General features: G+C 47.3%; 2 protein-coding genes across 3 annotated transcripts in view; one reads left to right on the top strand and one right to left on the bottom strand.

Annotated features, from left to right (window-relative positions):
* The window catches only part of LOC119167419 (echinoderm microtubule-associated protein-like 2), a 218,094-nt gene that overhangs the window by 10,000 nt on the left and 187,569 nt on the right, over nt 1-20,525 (top strand). The window lies entirely within an intron of this gene.
* LOC119167420 (uncharacterized) lies at nt 15,170-20,348 on the bottom strand. The gene is made up of 5 exons (XM_075866417.1): nt 19,944-20,348; nt 16,958-17,224; nt 16,673-16,887; nt 15,549-15,592; nt 15,170-15,447 (listed from the first exon to the last, which is right to left on the bottom strand). The coding sequence occupies exons 1-4, from the start codon at nt 20,346-20,348 to the stop codon at nt 15,553-15,555; spliced, it is 927 nt and encodes a 308-aa protein (XP_075722532.1). The 3' UTR covers nt 15,170-15,447; nt 15,549-15,552.

Here is a 20,525-nt window from a genome sequence, read left to right as displayed (position 1 = left end):
AAATGTCGAGACAAAAACAGTATTAATCCTCGGAGTTTCCAGTGCTAAAAAAACATGGTACAGTTTTGAGGCACTTAGCAGCACGGCGAATGTTATTCCTGTATCTTTTGCGCTCGCCGGATCCAATTGCGTTGCTGGCGGTCCTCGGTGCCTCTATAGCTTTTATTGCAGTCATTAAACGGGGGGGCCTGGGCGTTCATCGCGACAATTACGGAATGCCACTATCGTGTATGTACACTCTTAACGACGGGGCTCGTCACGACAGGAATGGTCACGACAGGAATCTTGCTGCCAACGCATCTTGACGTCGGTATTATCTCCCCCCCCTTTTGTTTTTTAATTATTATTTCTTATAAATAACGGGTGTAACCGCACTGTCAATCTGGAGATGACGGAAAAGTGACTTCCTGCGAGCGAGTTGGTGAATCAAAAATAAAAAATAAAATGATAAATTTGACACAACAACGACGGATTTATTTTCTGTAGCTTGTTCGATGCGCAGTCGCGAATCGCAGCCTCCCCCTGACAAAATTGGACAGCTATCGCCGCCGGCCTCTTCGTGGGATACACCTGAAACGGGTCGCGAGCGATAGCATGCAGCGCATGATGGCATAGAAAACGCGTAATTAAAAGAGAGCGCGCGAGATGATAACTGCTCGACAAAAAGTGTTCCCACGTGCACCTGTTATCACTTGCGAACCTCCCCGGCCTATAGTTATTTGCTTTTTGTCCTTCTGTTATTGATACTGCATCGTCATTGTTCGGCCTGTCTTACGACTTCATGTCGTTCACTCGCTCAATTGTATTGATCTGCTTTGACGAAAAAAAAAATCGACATGTATATATATGCAGCCACCTCAGCAAACTAATTTACCGTTTTAATCTGATCTATAGGAGCTGTTTTTCCCCTTTTTGCGAAAACCTCTTAAACCTGGTAAAACTTACTTGCAGACTGTTTAGTTCGCATTGGACATGCGCTTTAACTTGTATTAATGTGCGGCGCAAACCGCCAAACGAGTCAGAACAGTGTACACTTTGCCTCCGTTTCGCTTGGGGTGGTGTTGTATTTCCGGTGTGTTTTGGACCGCGACCAGAGGACATTGTTCAAGAACAAAATTCACTGTTGCTGCACCGTTCATGCTCGCTCACATTTTGTTTTGTACAGTACTGATCCATGTTTGTAAACAGGCGCCGTCGACATACTGAGCTCAGCATTCAAATGGGCGGAGCCTGCGCGCGTCGCTATAAGCGGCTTAGTATGTCGACGGCGCCTACCGTTGGGCAGTCGTCTGAAGTGGCGTAGCCAGCGATTTTTTTTTTTTGAGTGATGGGGAAGGGGAATGAGGGATCACCTTTTATGTACGTTCGTGTGCGTGTCTGTATGCGCGTTTTTGTTTTGAAAATTTTCGGGGGCGAAGTCCCTCAACACCCTGGATAGGCTAATACCGCGTGCGTGGCTTCTGGGCACACGTGGATGGCACAAAAGGCAGAGCGTCCACTCGCACCGATCCATGTTCAAGGATCTGAAATAAAGTGTGAGCGAGTATTTTACTTCAGCGCTACATGACAAGATGCAGTTGACCTTGAGAAGATACGCGCGTGCTAAAGTGGAAGAGGCAGAAAGAAAAAAAAAATTGAATAAAGGAGGATCGCCGCCAACTGCGACTTAACCAAGCTCTTCGGAGAACTGGTCGGTTTAGAGTTTGCGCGGTTTATTCTCAGTGCGCGCTCGTTACGATCGTACAGACTTCCATTGATCCGCTCTCTCCATATTTTACGGCTTCCTTTCACGTCGGCGGGTAGGCCCGCTTATGTATACTTATAGTAGCGGCTGTACCGCGCCGACAGTCCGCGTATTTACGGCCGTTGTAAATGTATTTTGGACGAATAAACATGTACATCACGCGAGACCTCTCTGCAACGGAGCCGGTTATGGGCTGCGCGGCGTCTTCTTGTCGCTGCCGCTATGTATACGCAGAGGCAGAAAAATCTTTGCGGATGTCGCAAAGCTGGTACAGTGTTCCGAGAAGGCGCTGCTTGAAGGGCAAACCAGACTCTGTACACTCTATAGCAAGGCCGTGCACACGCCGATAGTCGTAACAGACCAATCTACATGTATATGGTGAATCAATGCATTGAACAGGTTATAGGGACAGGCCAGAAATAAATAAAAAAGGTGACGATACCATGGGGATTTCTTCCTTTTTTATAAGTTTTGTTTGATGATCAATGGCGCATGTGTGGGGTTAACGCTAAACGTTACTGTATTTGCTGCCTTGTAGCATATACAATAACTCTGCTCAAGAAGCAAAGAAAAGCCCATAACTGTTTACCGCATCGCAGATAAAGTTTCTGTGTCCGGTAATCATGATTGTCGCTCGCGACTTGGTTTGCGGTGTTGTATTATTGTCCTATAGTTTTGTGTGAACGCTTTGTTAGCCTTGTTTAATGTATTTTGTTGCTTAGTATTGTAAAAAAAGAAAAAGAAATGTGGCTCGCGAACTTGTCTCCTCTGCGATAATACGTTCGAGGCAACTGGGCTTTCTGTAAATAAATAAATAGATAAATATGTATGCCGCTCGATGCGCCATAAATATATATTTTAGCAGGACGCATATATATATATATATATATATATATATATATATATATATATATATATATATATATATATATATATATATATATATATGAACAAGTGGAGGAAGTGCATACATAAGGGCTCGCTTTTCACTGTTTGACACAACTGTACTGAGAACTAACTGACAATAATGCCAATAGAAGTATATAGGGAAGTTATTAGACCGATTTTGCTTTTGTTTGAAGTCGGCGCAATAGCGGCCGCAATATATCCCGCTAAATGATAACGGTGGCCGCGCTGCGCCGATTTAATCATATCTCTTCGTCGAGAGGGCACTCGAAGGTAGCAGAGCACGGAAGGAGAAAAAAAAAAAGGTATTAACGTGTTTATAATACGTTGTTAAAATTCTTCGTTTATTCTGTTAATTTCGTATATTGTTCGAATGAAGGCGTGCACCGATGACATGGAAGCCGCTGAATTGAACTACTTGCTCGACGAAGTTTTGGCAGTGATTACGCGCGTATATCGATGTGTACGTAACGCTTTAAGATTTTCACTATGGTGACTTAATTGAGTGCAGTGGAGGGGGGGTGAGAGGGGAGGGGGGGGGGCGTGTTGCCTCCAGACAGGGCCTTGCGGTTACTCTGGTGCATGCACGTACCGCTATTTGTTCGTTAGCACGTGCTTGTCGTAGTTGAAGTGTATATAGCTGAAAGATCTGTATAAGTCCGAGTTTTTGTTGTGGCGTCTTTTTTGCTCTGACAGCGTATGCGACATGAATACAAGCACACGCTGTGGGGCATCGCTGGAGGAAAAAAAATGTGGAAGAATAAACATAACGGCGCTACCTGAAATACGCTATATAACAACGACCTCAGTGATTTCTGTTCCAAAACCATGACGAGGTACGCCGTATTGAAGGGATCCGGAAATTGTGACCTTCTATATAGTGTTGTTGAAAGTGCCTCTGTCACCTCGCCTCTTTCGAAACGAGCGCGCCGTGGCTGCGACATCGAACCTGCGTCTTTCGAGTCAGTGCTATACCTAAAATACACTGGTACGAAGTAGTACGCCAAATTGGGCTAGTTGGTAAGGCGCTGTGTGTGTGCGTTTGCGTTTCTTTTTTTCTCTCTCAGTGTTCGTGTCCATTTGCGCGTCTTATCCAGTTTAAACGTGCACCGATAATATATGTGCTGTTATAGTTTGCCATTTCAGCTCTGTAACGTCTCCTCCTTCTCCGGATCAGCGGCGCTGTTCCAAATGGGTATTTTATTTCACATCTACGTATCTCACACACGTGCCCTGACACAGTGTAATTCGGGGAACGGCGATGGTATAGCGAGATAAAAAAATAAAAAAAACAACAGTAGCTTCCATAAGCGCTGTGCAGGTCACAATCAGTCTCCGTCAGCGCGTAACCATAACCGCTAGCAATCAGTCACGGTATACGTGTCGGTGTGGCGCGAAACGATCAACTTCTCTTGCTTTCTTAAATTCGGTTTGTAACGCTGAGATTGCCTCGGCTGTCGGCCGCCACGTATTTCTTTTGTTTTCGTTCGCTGTAGTCCCTTAGTTTTGTACGTTTGCGTAAGCAGGATACGGCAAGAGTGATCGCCTGATTGACGGTGCTTGTAACGTTATGAAGCAACGGTATACGGGCCGCCGCCGCTACGTGACAGGATATACCGATTTGCTTTGACCGCACTCGAGGTATCTGCAAGGTGCACACGGTCATGCCTCGCACCGCTGGTTAAGGTTGTCCCGTTCCTGACCTTAATGCCCCTCCTATATATATAATGACAGAACGGATTACTATACATGTTCCATTTCAGTCAGTTTACGACCTGCGTATACAGTTAAGGGTCGTGGTACTACGGGTAAAGAAAGCTCGTTATAAAGAATAACGAGGAAAACATGTACACTTGCATTCTATATAGATGAGGTTATGGGTGTTGGGAATGTCGGGGGATAGACGACTCGTGGCTCACGAAAGGTTGTTTTTGAAATATGGGTAGTGTAGATCTGGCGTATAGGGCCAATAAAGATCTGGTACAGGGCCAATAAATCTTCGCTGAAGAGAACATGGAGAACACCAGCATCACCACCATCATTATTGTGATCATAATCATCAATAACAGGAACAAAACCGTCAACATCAACGACAAAAGCAACGTATAGTTGTTCACTTATAATGTGTACGTTGTGTGGAACGTTGACGATACACGCTCCGTCGCCGTCGTTCGTTTAAAAAGCGACCTGAAGCTACGTTCACAAAGATGAATGCCCGCTGATGACATCTAGCTGTCTTAGTAAAGTGCGCTTACGCGTGGTTATAGTTGAAGGTCTGGGTGTATAGGCGAAGCATGCGTCTGTTCTAAACATCATTCATCCGCGGCTGCTGGGTGTGAACGGGGTATTATATACTGCTTTACACAGGAAATGGAGACCATGGCGTGAAATGTGCTGTTGTCCTTTGCGTGCTCCCGTGGTTCGGGCGCAGACGGCGCGCAGTAAACAGGTGTATACTGACATTTTTATTTTTCTACGGCTATACATTCGTTCATATTAACTGGGCGTTTGGTTTCTGATGGAGCACATTCTTCTGTCGTTGCAACGAAGCATGCGCCGTATATCGTACTTCTCCAGGGAGCATACAATTTTAAGTTTGCTGGAACGTACAACACGACCCACGTGCGATGGCTGGCTTGCTTGATTGTATACATACATGTTTTGGCTCGTAACCGCTTTACGGGGGTATTGGCCAATAAACCGGTGGTTAATTAATGGGGAAAATAACTTGGAATTGTGATGAAGGAGAATGAATTAATCAGTCATCTAAGGATTATAAAAAGGAACAATAAGGTTACGCACGAATAAAGTGGGTACGGATGTATTAACTTTAATAGGAGAAGAGGGGCGGGCAACTACACGAAGTTGCGCGGCCTCTCTCTTTCCACAAGGAAAAGGCGAATATGAGAGAGGGCACGCCACGCGATGACGCGCTGTAGCGCGTACGTGTGGTTATAACGCCGCGAATTCTTTTTTCTTTTTCTTTTCAAGCGTCGTCAGTGAGCCTGAAAAGCTCGAGACGCCCGGTTAATTGTGACGCCGTGCTCTCGGTGAATCGTATACTCTGCAGCCTGTCGGGCCCTCTGGGTATCTCTTTAACGGCTTCGCTGTATACGCGCTGTTCTTCGTATACTTCGTTATTCGCGTTTCCCCGTGCGTCAGACGTTCACAAGTTTCCTTTTCTTCAGCGCTGGGCTCAGTTTACGAGGTGAGGGCTGACGCGTGTAATGAATGTCGGTTCGGTTCTTTTTTTGTTTTCGTTCTTAGCTTTTCAGCGCAGCTGCTTCATGGCTCGCTCCCCCCCCCCCCCCCCGCACACACACACATGCGCGTGTCCCGTCAACTTCGTTGCGATTGCCAATTGCGTGCGAAGTGAACGCTTGATCGGCTGGAAGAGTCGTTCAATACGCGTCAACCGTTCGTCTGTCCAGATTGACATGGTGTGAAGACAGTTGATTGCGTCTCTGAGTGTCCTTGCCCAATGAATGGGAACGCAGCGAATGTTAGTGCAAATGCATGGGTGTCTGGCTAATGGTGTTCAACCCGCTGACCTTCTAAGGTCGCGGGATCGATGCCTAAGTAACTGCACTTGCATTGCTGGATATTGTTTGAAACGGCTGATGTTACGCGCACAGTCGGTCGTTTCTTTGTGACACGGTCGAGACGTGCATCGAAAACCAAAGCCAGACTCCACTTCGAAATTCGATGCTCTGGGGTCCCGATTTCGCTATCGCTTTCTGTGCATGAAGGCGAATCTTACAGGGACATTGAAGAGCAAAACGATTTTTTGCGTATTAGTAAAATACAATGTCATAGTCCCGAAAACGCGACTTTTACTGCGACAGGACGCTTGGTAAGTTATAAAAAGCGCGAAAAAAAAAAACAACAGAAAAGAATCCTCATCTATATGGGTCCCATAGCATACGAAGTTTCAGAAAATTTTTTCTATATCCAATGTCGCGAAAATGCGTAAAATAGACCTCGAAACTTGTTTCATCATGCGTGGAGATTTCGGCTCGAAATTTAGAAGTGACGCTTTAACATTGATTTATTGTGCTAATAATAAACTTATAATAGTAAAACTTATGCAATAGATTTCACAGAATGCACTTTATCAATATAGACCAAGTCATCGTTGCTTTCTATTGTCTTTTTAAGCGAGATCGAAATTTCTTTGTTTCCTTTTTGTGAATTTCCTTCTTCTTTTCGTTTTATCTGAGCATTCGCCATCAATTAAGAATGGGGTGTCAATTACCTCATCCGCCGCCAGGCGGCATGCACGTACGCGACGGCCACCGAATAACCCTGGTGATTTTTCGCCCGGCAAGCTTGTGGATTATCGATGATCGAACCGGCATAGAGGCAGAGTTCCACACACCCAAGAAACATTCTTCGTCGTGACATCCATCCGCATCTCTATAGTACTCAAAACAATAAAAAAAAAACCACACACACTGTCAACAAACGTATACCATCATTTCTATAGCGATATTTCTAAGGCCGCGAGCCGCAGTACATGCCGCGTGAACGACAAGAGCCTTTTGGGTCCCCCTTCCGCGTTTGACGTCTGGAACGTCTGTATTAAATAGACGAAAAGGGGGGCTGATCCCGGCGCAGATGCTGCGGGTGCGTCCGCGCCTAATGATCCCGCAGTTTCGTCGGTTCCGCGATCTTAACGGGACCACGGTGCGTCTGGGACACACACGTGTGGTGCCTCCTCCGCCCAAAAGCTCGTCTTTTCCTGGCGTAGAAAGCATCGGGTCGTTATAGTATACTTCTGCAGGCCTTTACTTTTTATACGTTTCTTACGCGGTTGCCGAGTGCGTGGTCCCTGCAGACGGCGCCAGTGCGGCGCGCGCGCCGATTGATATCGGGTGGCCTTGATTAGAGGCCTCCTCGAATGTTTTTTTTTTTTTGTCTGTGCGTCGTCGTTGCTCAGAGCAGCGTAGGGTGTATACGGTGAGAGTTTGTACTGATTCATGTTACCATTTTTAAGAGCGCGAAACAGACAAGATGTACAAGAGACAGGTGAAGAGAGCGCTCGTTTGTGTTACCCGTCTCTTTTGTCTTAATTGTCTGCTTCGCGCTTTTAAATACCAACATGGTTTGTATTCACCGACTCTGTGATATACCGTCTGGCTGTACAGTACTTGCGTGGCTATGAGAGATTGAGGCTAATATATATAGCAGAAATGACGAGAGCTTGGTCGGAAGACTTTTTTTGTATTGTTTATTTCCCACCTCTTGCGTTTGAAATAACGTGTCACACCACAATCTCTATTATTTCAATGGAGACGAAGATGCTGTAGGGCCGTGTGCTCAGACCTGAGTGTACGTTAAAAGACCTCAAGTTGTGAAATTTTCTGCGGAACCCTCCACTACGGCGTCTCTCATGATCATATCGTGGTTTTGGGACGTTAAACCTCGCATATCAATCAGTCAGTGAATTACAGTCGTAAGAATTAATTTGCACATGCTTTGGGGGAAGTGTGTTTCGATAATGGCTGCTCCTTGGACTCTGGAAAGTATGTACCGTTCACTGTTAAAGGGAAAAATACAATAAACACCGTACACATTGCCGGCCCTCTACTAGCAAGTAAATATAGAGAAACAATTTTTATGCTCGGCACTAGCCTGCCAAAGAAGCCAGAAGAGCTAAGCACCAGAAGGCTCGAGTTAATGTAAGCCACCATGCTTTTGGAAGAGGGTGAAATCCAAAGATGCTGCGCTCGCAAGTATTACCTTTAACAGTGGTCCCCACTTTACCTGCAACGGCAGATCATTTAGCAATGAGCCACCTAAGGCTGCCGCAGTTTGCGGGAAGCGAACGTGAGGGAAACGAAAGTGGGGGGACAACTCCCTCGTTGTATTAACGATAAGTGATAGCAGTGTTCGAGTTGTAAAAGCCGCGTCGCATTTGTAATCACGTTCTGAATGTCTTCGTTTCTTTATTTTGTTACTTGTTGAGTAGGTTGTGAATGTTCTGTTCTCATTTAATTGTGTTGGTTATTTTTCTCGCCGTTTACTTCGGTCAGGTATAATCGAGAGAAAAAGGGAAGACCCTTTGTTGTAAAGCGTATAATTTAGCCGGCATGTGTAAATCGCTGACTTGCTATACTCTGCGTGGGGAAACGGAATTGCAGACTGAAAGTAGCGAGAGAGGGAAAAAATTGACATGAAACGTGAAAATAGAGTAAAAATAAATAAAAGGACAGACTGAGTCCTGGGTGCGGGCGTGTGCCGATCGTCTCTCTCATTGTCTCATTTCAAGGTATACAACTGATATTGTACATCATCCTCTTACGGACCTCGTTACTGAATCTGGGCGAAAGCGGCCTATCGGGAAGATATTGTTTAAAAGCGAAAAAAAAAAAGAATTGCTATGGAAATTATCTTGTACATCTATGCCGAAGAAACCAGATTCACTTTGGTTGTGCTAGTTATAGACACGTAATCTTGAGAGCTTAGATACAAAAATAATCGCGGCACGTGCACATGTCCCGATTAATAGTTCATCGTTAAGTGCTCAAAATTTGATATTGGATAAGTTTTCAGTGCCTCTTATTTCAGTTGTGTGTCGCTCGGGGTCAGCGTGGTTGCGTATATGTAAAGTATTTTTCTGAAATAAATTTAGCTGCGCGTGTAGCGAGCCTCGTGTCCTTCTTATTCCTGTCGTCCGTCTTGAAAAGTGCGCTGCTTAACGTTGCGGTCAAATGGTTCTAGAAAATCATATGGCTGTAATTCGGTTTGACACAATGTCAACAGAACCTACAGAAGATCGACCACGGGCCCTTCGACTTTGACATATGATCGACGATTCCCTGGCCCTGCCTATATGAAAGCGGCGAAAAGCGCCGAACTTCTCGTTTGCTTGTCAATCAATCGGCCTTATTTGATGCGTATAAATCAAATAAAGTATGTAGGTATATGCTCGCTCACGGGAGTTCGTTTTTTTGAAATATTTAACCTTAACGTCCTGCCTTCATTTCGTAAGACATTTGTGACAAGACCTGCCGTTGGTAATTAAAAACCAGTTAATTACACACAATTTTCTAACCATGTCCTCCGACGGTCTCTCTTGCACCTCTCTCCCATCCTCTGTGAAATGGCAAGCAAGCGAACGGGCCTATAGAACGACGGGAAGCCGATATTCGCGATTAAAGGTTGTAGGCATTCAAACACGAATACAATTCAGAGTGAGGGTAACGCACGCGCCTTTGTGTTGTCCTGGATTGTATCTTTCTTTCTCTCGCTTGGGACCGTGTTTACATGCCTACCGTCTCTTATCCTGTATGAGGCGAATGTACGCTGGTCGAGTATTATTATTTTCCCCAAAAAGCTCTCTTTTTCTTTCCTTTTCTAATATGGCACTACTCTTATATATAGTACGCATAGCGTCGTGCTTAAATCAATAAAAAAAAATTGCTGCAGATCGACGAAGTCAATGGTGGTGATGGGGCTCTCAGGCTAGGTCTTCTAAGGTTCATATTATCTACGTTGAGGTCGCCGACTATAGTATGAAGGACGGTCAGATACATGGACGGGTGGATGGACGCGCAACGGACAGTCAAGCATATATGTACGGGCAGAATACGGTCTATTTTTAAACCATATGCGCGCTATATGAACGCTATATACGCCCGCGTTTTAGTCCAACGGAAAGCTACGACAACGACGGCTACGATGGACATCGTGAGAGTCTAGGGAGCTTCACTGCTAAAAACTCCCAAGCATTTCCCCGAGGGTGAACATGGTTAAGTGCGAATACACGGGGTGATGCTATGAGGGGTATTTATTAATTCGCAATATTATATTTATTAATCCCACAATGGTGCCTTTATGGTGTAATGGTTCCTGGGAATCGCAATTTAATCACACGGGGGAGTTTACGTTAACTCACTGGCGAATGCCAACGGATTTTAACTTTACTCCCCCTCATAGCATCAGCTATCGCGAGCGAGCGAAGGGGGAGGGGGACGCGCGCAGCGGCGTTAAAGATATAAGGCGCGTTACTGACACCGATATCAGCGCCGCGTCCGTGGCTTATTCGGTAGAGCGTCGCGCTGCGGCCTGCCAAGTCCTCTTTCTTTTAAAGATAGAGATAAGACTTCGGACGCCGCCGACGGCGGTGGATGGTTTGGGGTCGCTTATAAAGTGTATTCACACTTAAAAAAAAAAGAAAGAAAACAAACCATACGGGGAACTCGTGACAACGCCATTGTGCACCACGTGATCAAGTTTCACAGCTCTGCGCGCGTCCATGCTCAGTCATCGCACCTCGTGTAGTCGCCGGTGACGTCCAGCTGCCGTGTTGTGTGTCTGCAAGCATACCGGTGCGTTGCTCGGCCGAGTTTAGCGAAGCGCGCGTACGTACTTAGTGGAGCGTGAACGAACATCCCGCGCGCTCTCTTGACGCCGCCCGCCGACGGCGTCGATGGCGCGAACGCGCATCCGCTGACGCTCCGGCGGCATGCTTTGTAGCGGCGCACGCATTGCGGGCGGGCAGCGTTGCCTCACGCGCGCGCCGATGCGCACACTTGGATACCTTTTGCAGCTCCTATACGCATGTGTGCGCGAGCTTTCCCGCGGTCTCGCTCGCTACATTTCGTGCCGACCGGTTGTGCCCCGGCGATCTCCGACGACAGCGGCAGCTCCGGCCGACTGGGCTCCTCCTACGCCATCTCCTGACGCCGACAAGAGCTCTCGCCGAGTGGTGCCCCGTGCTCGGACTCCTGCGACCGTGTCCATCTCTCCTTCTCCTTACCCATATCCCTCGTGAGCTATACTGTTGAGGTGTCGCACTATGATGCAGGCACTTTGTTTGTTTCCCTGGGATGATAGCTCATATCCACTCAGGGGGATCGGCCAAGAAAGTGTAGTGCGGTTTTTCTGTGATCATTTTTACTAGCTGTAATGAATTTTTATTATAATAAGACTAATGTATAAACAACATAAAAAGGAGCAAACGAGAAAAAAAAATAGAAAAGTCAAGTTGAGCAATTTTGAGATTTCAGGTGTTTTGATTACCACTCAGCTGCGTTTACTTCACTTTGCCCTGGGGAGTCATAAATAATTTTTTGATTGAAGATCACAAGGGTATACGCTTGGTTGCCTGAATATAATCGCAAACGGCATTGAAAGCATCCCTGTGGCAATGTCCCAAAACTGAGGCACCAAAGGTTAGCGCCGTTTCCGCCGTCAATCTAATGCCTATTTTCAGAAATGGCATAACTAGTAACCTTTTTCGAAGTATAGCGTAGCGGCGACAATACAAAAAATAATGTTCTAGTTTAGTGATTCCATTTCTCCGCAGAATACGCAGAGGGGTGATGTTGTCTGACCAGCTCTGTGTAGATACAGGTTTAGGGGGGGGGGGGGGGGCACACGACATCGAAATTTAGTAATTAAAACTTCGAGCTTTCTGGACTGGCTCCAATGGGGTTGCCATGGGAACATGAGGGTTATATTCTGTCCATGTAGTTACTTTTTCTATCGTATCAGTGGAGATTGCTGATTTTCGATATCTTATTGCCGTAATATATTCATCATCTGGCAGTATGAACAAAACTGGGCTATCAAGTGCGGCTCGTGCTAAGGAATCGACCAATTTATTTAATCTTAATCCACAGTGTCCCGGAACCCATAGTAACCCCAGGAGTCTCAATTGCGGGGGCACTAATGTTTTGAATGTACTTAGAATTCGAGAGTTCTCTGAAGCTGTCAGAGCTGCACAAACTGAAAGAGAATCCGTCATTATGACTGCGTTGTTTTGATGTGATGGAAGTTTTCGAAGAGCTAAAATAATCGCCACGAGCTCCGCTTCAAAAACTGGAGTTAAATCAGGCAGTCTCGCTGAAAAGGACCAGTCAAGCGAATCAGAGGCAATGCCTACACCTGCCTTTTGATTATTTATGGAAGCATCTGTGGCTATTATATTTTTAGTTTCTGCATGCTCCAAGTAATATAATATGTTATTTAAACATTTGAGAGATTGTAACTTGGCGTTTTGGGGGAATATATCATCATACTCAATTATAACATGACAAATTCGAGTTATTAGTCTCAATTACATTTCTAATGTTCACATTTATACTTTGTAGATTCTTTTGTACAAACATTATCTGAGGCGTGCGAAACCGTGGCCAATGAGCTAGAAAGAAGGCGTCTGGGTTTGCGATAAAAGCATATTGAGATCTTCTTGCCAGTAAGCTATAAAGTTTTATGATTGCTTGTACGGTCAAAATTTGAAATCGACAAAGTAGTGTAGGCAGGCGCGCTTCCTGGTACAGTACGTTGATAGCCACAAACCCAGACACATTCGCAGTGCTTCTCGCTCCAAGACAACTAGAGGTTTCGTTTTATAAGCAGGGCCACCCGAAAATAATATGCAGCCGAATTCCATGATGGGGCGCATATACATCTTGTACAACATTATCAAGGTGTGCCTCCGTAACCCATATTTCCGGTTACATAGCTTGTGCAGTAAGCCTGAAGCCCGCTGTGCTTTGGTAGTTATATACTCTATGTGTGGACTCCAGTTAAGTTTGTAATTATAAATGATTCCCAAATATTTTATAGAGTCTACTTGCTGGATGGATTCCTGTTTATATAGAATTGAAATTGAAATTGCTTCTGCTAGCGGAAACACCATGAGCGCACTTTTGTTGACATTTAACGATAACGATATCGACTGCAACCAAATTTCTAACATGTTAATATATTGTAGCGAAACGTCGGGGTTGTTCAAGTTAGGCGCATCGGACGACCAGGGAGACGAATAAGTGTGGTTGAAACTCCGCGGAGGCAATCGACGAGAAGTCAACACAATGAATTCGGGGAGCACTCATTGGGGGTTTATTTAGCTAACACAACTTCAAGTTACAAAATGCACTGGGTTACAAAGACAAAACATAGAAAATGGTGGCATACCCCTCGGCCCGCATAGCTGGTCTCCGGTGGTGAGATCCGCCGTTGACCCCGACTCCGCTCCGCTCACTTTTCAAGTTCAAACATCCTCTTTTAAACCCTTGGTCGAACAAAGAGTCTTCACAAAAACCAATCACTTGTTCAGACTCGCAGCATCTCAACCAATCACAGAAACACTTTCATAAAAGGCACTACATTTGTAAAAACCTCCTTACCAAAATGAAACACGCAAAGGGAAAGGTCCTCCGCACGTGACACTCTCTCCCATACCAGGCCGTGCTGCCTCTTTCAGCCGACTACCGTCGGCGGCCGTTCCCACGCTCGGGCCCCGTAAGTTCTTTCATTAACTGTTGCTTTCTAGAAGCGTCCTTAAGAGCAATGGGTACACCATTGCTTACCAGGTGTACATGCGACAGCGAGGCGCCCCCACATCCTAACAAGAGCGCGGGGAATATGGTCGTTTACCGGCCGCCACTATGTCTCGGTCAGGCTAAGTGGTCGCGTCCCCATGTCATTCTCTATGACACGCGTGCCTGTTAACAATGGCTTAGACTCGGACGGTGGCGCCGGACCTGCCTATTGCTAGACGCTTTTCCTAGTAAGCTTTCCCCTTCTAATCCCGAACGGGGCGACCTTGACTGCTCGGTTTGTGAGCCGTAAATGCAGCGTGTAGGCGCCTGTCCCAGGCTGGAAAACACGATTTATCCCGCATTCCATTAAAGTCAAAAGCCGAAGCTCTGTAATGGCCAGAGAAACAAATCCAAAGGTAGAAGAGTACAAAGAAAGACTTTAAAAAAAAAGCAGAGGAGTTGGTTTTGCACAAGTTTCCTGAGAAGATACTGGAGCTGGAAACCTTGCTCTCGCGACAATATCTTTGTATTTTAAGTTGTAAGTAAATACCACAGTCAGCAGCAAAGAATGCGATGTCATCAGCATAAATGTAGACAGTAACTTCTTGATCTGTGGGAATTGTGCTCATTAAAGCATTAAATAACACTGGAAATAAGACTGCTCCTCGGGGAACTCCGCGCGTTTGTTTAAATCTAGATGAGGAACAGTTACGGTGCTTTCTTCTTCTCTTTTAAGAACCACTTCTCTCCCCCCACCCTTCCCCATTCGAGCGTTGTTTTGCGGCGAAAATTGTTACATCACGACAGATGGAGCACTGGTTTAAGGTGCCCAGCCGCTAAGCCGAAGGTCGCGGGTTCGATCCCGGCAGCGGCGGTCGAATTTCGATGGAGGCGAAATGGTCCGCCTCGGCACCCCCTCCCTATGAAGTGTGTGTATACATATTTTATTCTCTGCACCCCCCCCCCCCCCCGCCATGCGAGTGTAGCGTGCGTCATAAACGTATTTATCCAGCAATCAAGGAGTCCGATTCAATGTTTTGTAACGTGCAGCATTCCATGTTCCTCGATGCGCCTTTGGCCAGCTAAGGGAATCTGGCTTATAACGCCTGTATGGGAACGCTATATACGTAACTGCTAACTACGTAAATTTTCCACTTTGAAACAGGCGTTCTATTAATACCACCCGCTGCGTCCGTTGTTTCAGCCCATCGCAAGCTGCTGCGCAAGAAAGATGGAGTAGAAATTTTACGAAGACCAGGCGAGCCTTTTTATTCTTTCCGGACGCTGCACCGTAACGCCCTGCAACGCCCAATTTGGTAAAAGGACATCGTCGATACCAGCGGATTGGCTACATAGTCCCAAATCAGGCTCGTGCGCCAAGATGCAGACCGTACAACGCTTAGTAGACGACGTGCAGAGCTCGATGACCGGACGAACCGTTCTCCCTCGTGCTTGGAACGATGATTTAACCAGGTCTCGGGTCGATCCAGTGAAGACGAATCTTGTTCGGTCAGCTGGCTCCTGCACGGACGTACAACGTTTCGTGAAATTCGCGCTTATATGGTAACCGTTGCAATGTTCTCTCATAGTAGAGTGGCGGATGAGGCTTGTACTGCACGTACCGATTTACTGCGCAGGTGGTGCTTGAGTTGGTCTGTTCACGGTCCTGCAAGTAGACAGAAGAACGCTGCAGTCTCTCAAGTATTCTGCTATCGCAAAGGCGTCGCTTAATACCGCAGCTTGTGCCGCAGATTCCGCCGTGTCAAGTGGCGCCAGCTGTCGATGATAAAAGGCAACTAACAAACGAACTATCTGTCATAGATTCCAGAAGCGCCCATCGCCACTCGCTAAGCCTACAGAATCAATTATTTGAGTATACGGCTCTTTATATAACTGTGCTGGATCGACGCAAACACTTTGCTGTCCAAACTTAAGGACATTAAGCTCAAGAAATATACCAGGTCATGAGCTGTAGAGCGTGCGGCGGTCACCTCATATATTCGAGGCGGAAGGCAAGTGTTTTGGATCGTGCGGCCATGTTTTCTGAGGGCACCCGTGCGCAAACGTTCACATTCGGCATTGCTTTATACACAATATTGCCTGTAGTGGAATGCTGCATTATGTTATTGGGGAGGCTTCTTAAAGCGACCCTGAAATGGTTTTGACGATGTTTTTACAACCACATTGGGCCGATAGACCAAGTCTCAAGGGTAATTTAAAGGCAGATTTGAGCTCTCTTTGTAAACTATGTAATTTATTACAATGCTTTAAAGCTTCGAATCGCTTCAGATCGCTGCGACTCGGCCAAACGCGTTTTCAACCATCCATACTCCAAGCGACACGCTCTGCCCCACTGACGTCGTCGTTTCCAGCTCATCTGATTGGCTGCGGAAGGCGCAGCACAGACTGCCGGTATTGGATCGGCGACGGGATTTTACGTGTATGCGACGTCTCACGCCACATCGTGACGCAGGCGCCGTTAAGGCGGAGCTTGGCTCCGAGCGCTCGAAAGAAAAGTTGAGGGTGAAAGGTGGAGCGGAGGAGGAGGGTACTCTTTTAGTACTCGTAGCTCCGTTGATGACGGTTGTGTTTCGATTGAACTCTGGTGCCAATGATTTGATCCAGTAGTGGTCTAATCAAAAACCGAATGTGAAAAAACCGTTTCAGGGACCCTTTAAAAGGAGGGTGAAGTGGTCCCTCTCACTTTTCTCATTCCAACCTTATAGGCGCGGGACAACGTACTCACAGGCACGAGGGCTGCTTGTGGCTGGTGCAGGTGACCTTCTCGATGTTCTCCAGCTGCTTCTCGGACTTCTCGACCTTCTCCTCGGCGTTACCGGCTTCCTCTATGTTGCGCTTGATGGTGCAGCCGACTTGGTCCAGGTTTGCCGCCTCGTTCTCGCGCCGTGTGGTGACGCGCTTGGCGGACGCCGTCTCGACCAGCGTCCGCTTCTTGGTGACCTGCGTAGTAGCGCCCCGAGGTCATGCGAACGCCGCCCCGTGCGCGCGACGACGCTGCGCGCTTCCTGACCTGTCCCTTGGCCAGCGTCTTGTGCAGGAGAATGTTGTCGAAGGTGTTGGCCTCCTGGAGGGCCTCCTTCATGGCCTGCTTCTCCTCCAGCTTGCGAACCTCGGTGCCCTCGAGCTTGTGCTGGTAGAGCTTGTCGTTGTCCACGTTCTCCTCGTCCAGCGTCTTGCGCACGTCCACCGTCACCGAGCCGGACTCGTCGCGGTCGAACACGCGCTCCGTGGGCGGGCCCGGAAGGAGCTCCTGCTTGCGGCACGTCTCCGGAGACAACTGCGAAAGGCAAGGGGCAGCGCGTGAATCATGCGTGCGTCTGCAATGAGGACCACGAACGCGCTGTGTGAAATAGACCTGTGAACTCCACATGTATGTCGCTGGACTCGCTCGCTGTATTTCGTGCCATCCGGTTGTGCCCCCGCGATCTCTGACGACAGCGCAGCCCTTGCCGACTGGGCTCGCCCTACGCCGTCTCCTGACGCCGACAAGGAGCTCTCGCCTAGTGGAACCCCGTCCACGGACTCGTGCGACCGTGTCCATCTTTCCTATCTCCTCCTTACTTCCGCCGTTTTCTGTCGTTCACTGTCCCTGTGCCTCGCTGTCTCCTTCCTCTCGCTCTATCTCTTTACCTTTTAATCCCATTTTTTAATCCCTCATTTACCACCACCCCTATAGTGAGCTACTGTTGAGGTGTCCTCCCCCTAAGAGACAGTTACGGGGCTCACTTTTCTTTTCATTTAAAAATCACTCAGACACATTTATGTCGCAATGGATCTGGCGCAAAAATATTGTGGGCGTTTGTTACTTACATCGTTGTCATCCCTGCATGATCATATTCACCATCATACGCTTGCCTCTTCCTCATGGCCACTCTGCGCCATCATCATTCTCATCGTCAGTGGACTGGCTCTGCCCGTTCGTTTTGCGAGGTTTTCCCTCAAATAAACGCTGTCGCAACCAAGACTTCATAATATACATAATCGCGATTAATTTTAGATATCCGTAACGAAATTCATCGACTGTAGTACGTTCATCGTATGTTTCATGCTGGTTCACTATATCATGCTATGTATCATGCGTATGTATCATGCTGGAGCAATGTCCAGATATCTCTACGCTTCTCCAATACGGTTTTCGACAGATAAGTAAAGTCTGAAATGACGGTAAAGGCTCATGTAGAGCAATCATCCATCGTGCATGTATACCAAGCATCTCTGAATAAAACATACCGTAGTAGACGCGACAATAATTCGAATATTCAGTGTAAAGTGCTAACCCAACTTGACAAAAAAAGTTTAATTGGCACGAAATACAGACGGCCTAAGTGAACTGAACTACTAGCGCAATTTTAGGGGCAAAGCTCCTTATAGCGACACCCGTTCGTCCCTCGTAGCCGTTGTAGTATGTAAGAAGTATAACATTTTGACCTTCAAGGTGGTGCCGGTGAGAGATTTCTTCTGTGCGTTGTTGAACAATAAAAAATAGTGCTCAATGCACATGCCAATGGCTGCTAATGGGGAATGAGAGACAGGAGAATTCGGCTTTTAGTTAACGCGCACGCTGTGATCCCCATTAGCAGCCATTGGCAAGTACATTGAGCACCATCTGACAAGAAAGGGTTGCTACGTTATACTCGCTGAGTGCTGCCTCCTTAGTTTTAGAAAGGTTTAGCGAGCGTTGAACCGCAGTGCCATGAATACAATGAACTAGTATACACCATGAATGAACTCGAGGTGGTTAAAGGTGGGAAGTAGACACGAAGCGCAAGCCGTAAGAAAGTAAAAGCCGAATTCTCCTGTCTCTCATTTCCCATTAGCAGTCATTGGCATGTACATTGAGCACTATCTGACGGGAAAAGGTTGCTACGTTATGCTCGCTGGGCGTAACCTCCTTGGTTTTAGAAAGGTTTAGCGAGCGTTGGGCCGCAGTGCCATGAATACAGTGAACTAGTATATGCCATGAACTCGAGGTGGTTAAAGGTGGGAAATAGACCCGCGAAGCGCAAGCCGTAAGAAAGTGTGCGTGTACCACCTCTCGTTCAGTCCTTGGAATGTCCGCTGGATGGCGGTGCTTCTATATGGGGAATATATGATGAAAAGATGCGAGATGGTGGTACTTGGAGTGTTAAATAGAAGGACGAACGGACACACAGACGGATGCATGGATTGACGCATGGACGAAAGCAAGGACGGGCGCACAAACAGACGCATGGACGGGCGGATGGACGCATGGGCGGTCGCACAGACGCACGCATGGACGGACGACATGGGCGGACAGCACGCATGGACGGACGGCAAAGCAATAACGAATGGACGGACGAATGCTTCGCCCCACTCTCCATCATTCACTCCGTGGATATGCTGCCATTTTTTTTTTTGCTATGTCCGCCTGCATGGAACGGTAAATGTTGCTTGTTGACGTGCTTACCGTCGGCACTGATGTCCTGCAAACATCGCGAACAAGACTCATGGGAAGGAGCTTGCGTCAGTAATCGTACAGTTTCACCTTCATTTACAACAAGAATGCAACTTGAACTCATGTTATAAAAGGCATGCTTGACAGGTCAAGTAAAACGCTGATATAATCACAAAAATTTAAGTGCAAATTCGCGATTTTGGAAGAAGAAGATCGCATGCCTCGAGCGCTTGTGGTGGTTCTTACCTTTCTTCCTGCGTCGTCAATTAGTGCTCGAAGTTTATGTTAAGTACCCCCACGTAGCCATCCTGTTAACGACAGAAGCCCAGTGCAGAGTGAAAGCCGCCTTCGTGTGGATGCGCATAGGATTACTGGCGGAAAGTAGAAGCTGACATGCCACGCAATAGATGTGCACGAGCTTTTGGTTAGCATAAGGATACGCTTAAGATTACTACATTACTGGCGGGAAACATGTTCCAGCCAGGCGGCCCTATAGTTGAAGGAAGTAGCATCCAGTTAGGCCTAGCTTAGGCCTAACCTTAGCTCCTCGTTTCGCTAAAAAAGAAAAGCAACTACCCACCTTGGTGAGCATGGTCCCGTAATTAGCGAGCAGCGGCTGCGGCAGTGGCTGCGGGTCGACGGGCTTTCCGTCGGAGCAGAACTGCTGGACGCATTCGGCGGCCAGGTCCGGGTTCTCGTCCACCAGCTCGGCCTTGGACGTGGCCCGCGTGATGGTCGTCGTCACGTTCACCTCGGTCGTCGAGGTACTCATGGTGGCCGATCTACCCGAACCGCTGGCTGGGCACTCCGAGGGGGGAAGGGTCTCGACGGACCTGGCCGGAGGCGGCGGCTGCAAGGAGGACACGTCCGGCTGGCTCGCTGGTTCCTGGTCTTGTGAGCTGGCCACCTCGAGCCGTTCCACGGCACGCGGAGGGGGCGCGAGCGCGTGGCAGTCGGTTGATGGCAGTGCCGATGCTCCTGGCATTAATTGCACTTACCAATTCAAGAGAGTCGGGCGTATGAAAATTTTTGAACGCTGATTGAAGCTGCAGCGTGGAATGAAGAGTTGTTTGGTTGATTCGTTCCTTCCCCAGTAGCCTGCCGCAACTCGTCGTGCAGTCTGTGGGCCGTGAGTCCAACGGTACACAATAAAGTAGTTGGA

This window comes from Rhipicephalus microplus, chromosome 6 (assembly GCF_043290135.1).
Source record: "Rhipicephalus microplus isolate Deutch F79 chromosome 6, USDA_Rmic, whole genome shotgun sequence".
NCBI lineage: Eukaryota > Metazoa > Arthropoda > Arachnida > Ixodida > Ixodidae > Rhipicephalus > Rhipicephalus microplus.
This window is presented reverse-complemented; position numbering and strand designations above follow the sequence as displayed.

What these genes read in the sequence shown, in the direction of transcription:
- LOC119167420 (XM_075866417.1), bottom strand. Translation starts at nt 20,348, where the DNA reads ATGCCAGGAGCATCGGCACTGCCATCAACCGACTGCCACGCGCTCGCG. An exon ending in ACGGGACCATGCTCACCAAG is followed by an intron (nt 17,225 to 19,943) that starts GTGGGTAGTTGC and finishes TGCCTTTCGCAG; the next exon opens with TTGTCTCCGGAGACGTGCCG. An exon ending in AGACGCTGGCCAAGGGACAG is followed by an intron (nt 16,888 to 16,957) that starts GTCAGGAAGCGC and finishes GCTACTACGCAG; the next exon opens with GTCACCAAGAAGCGGACGCT.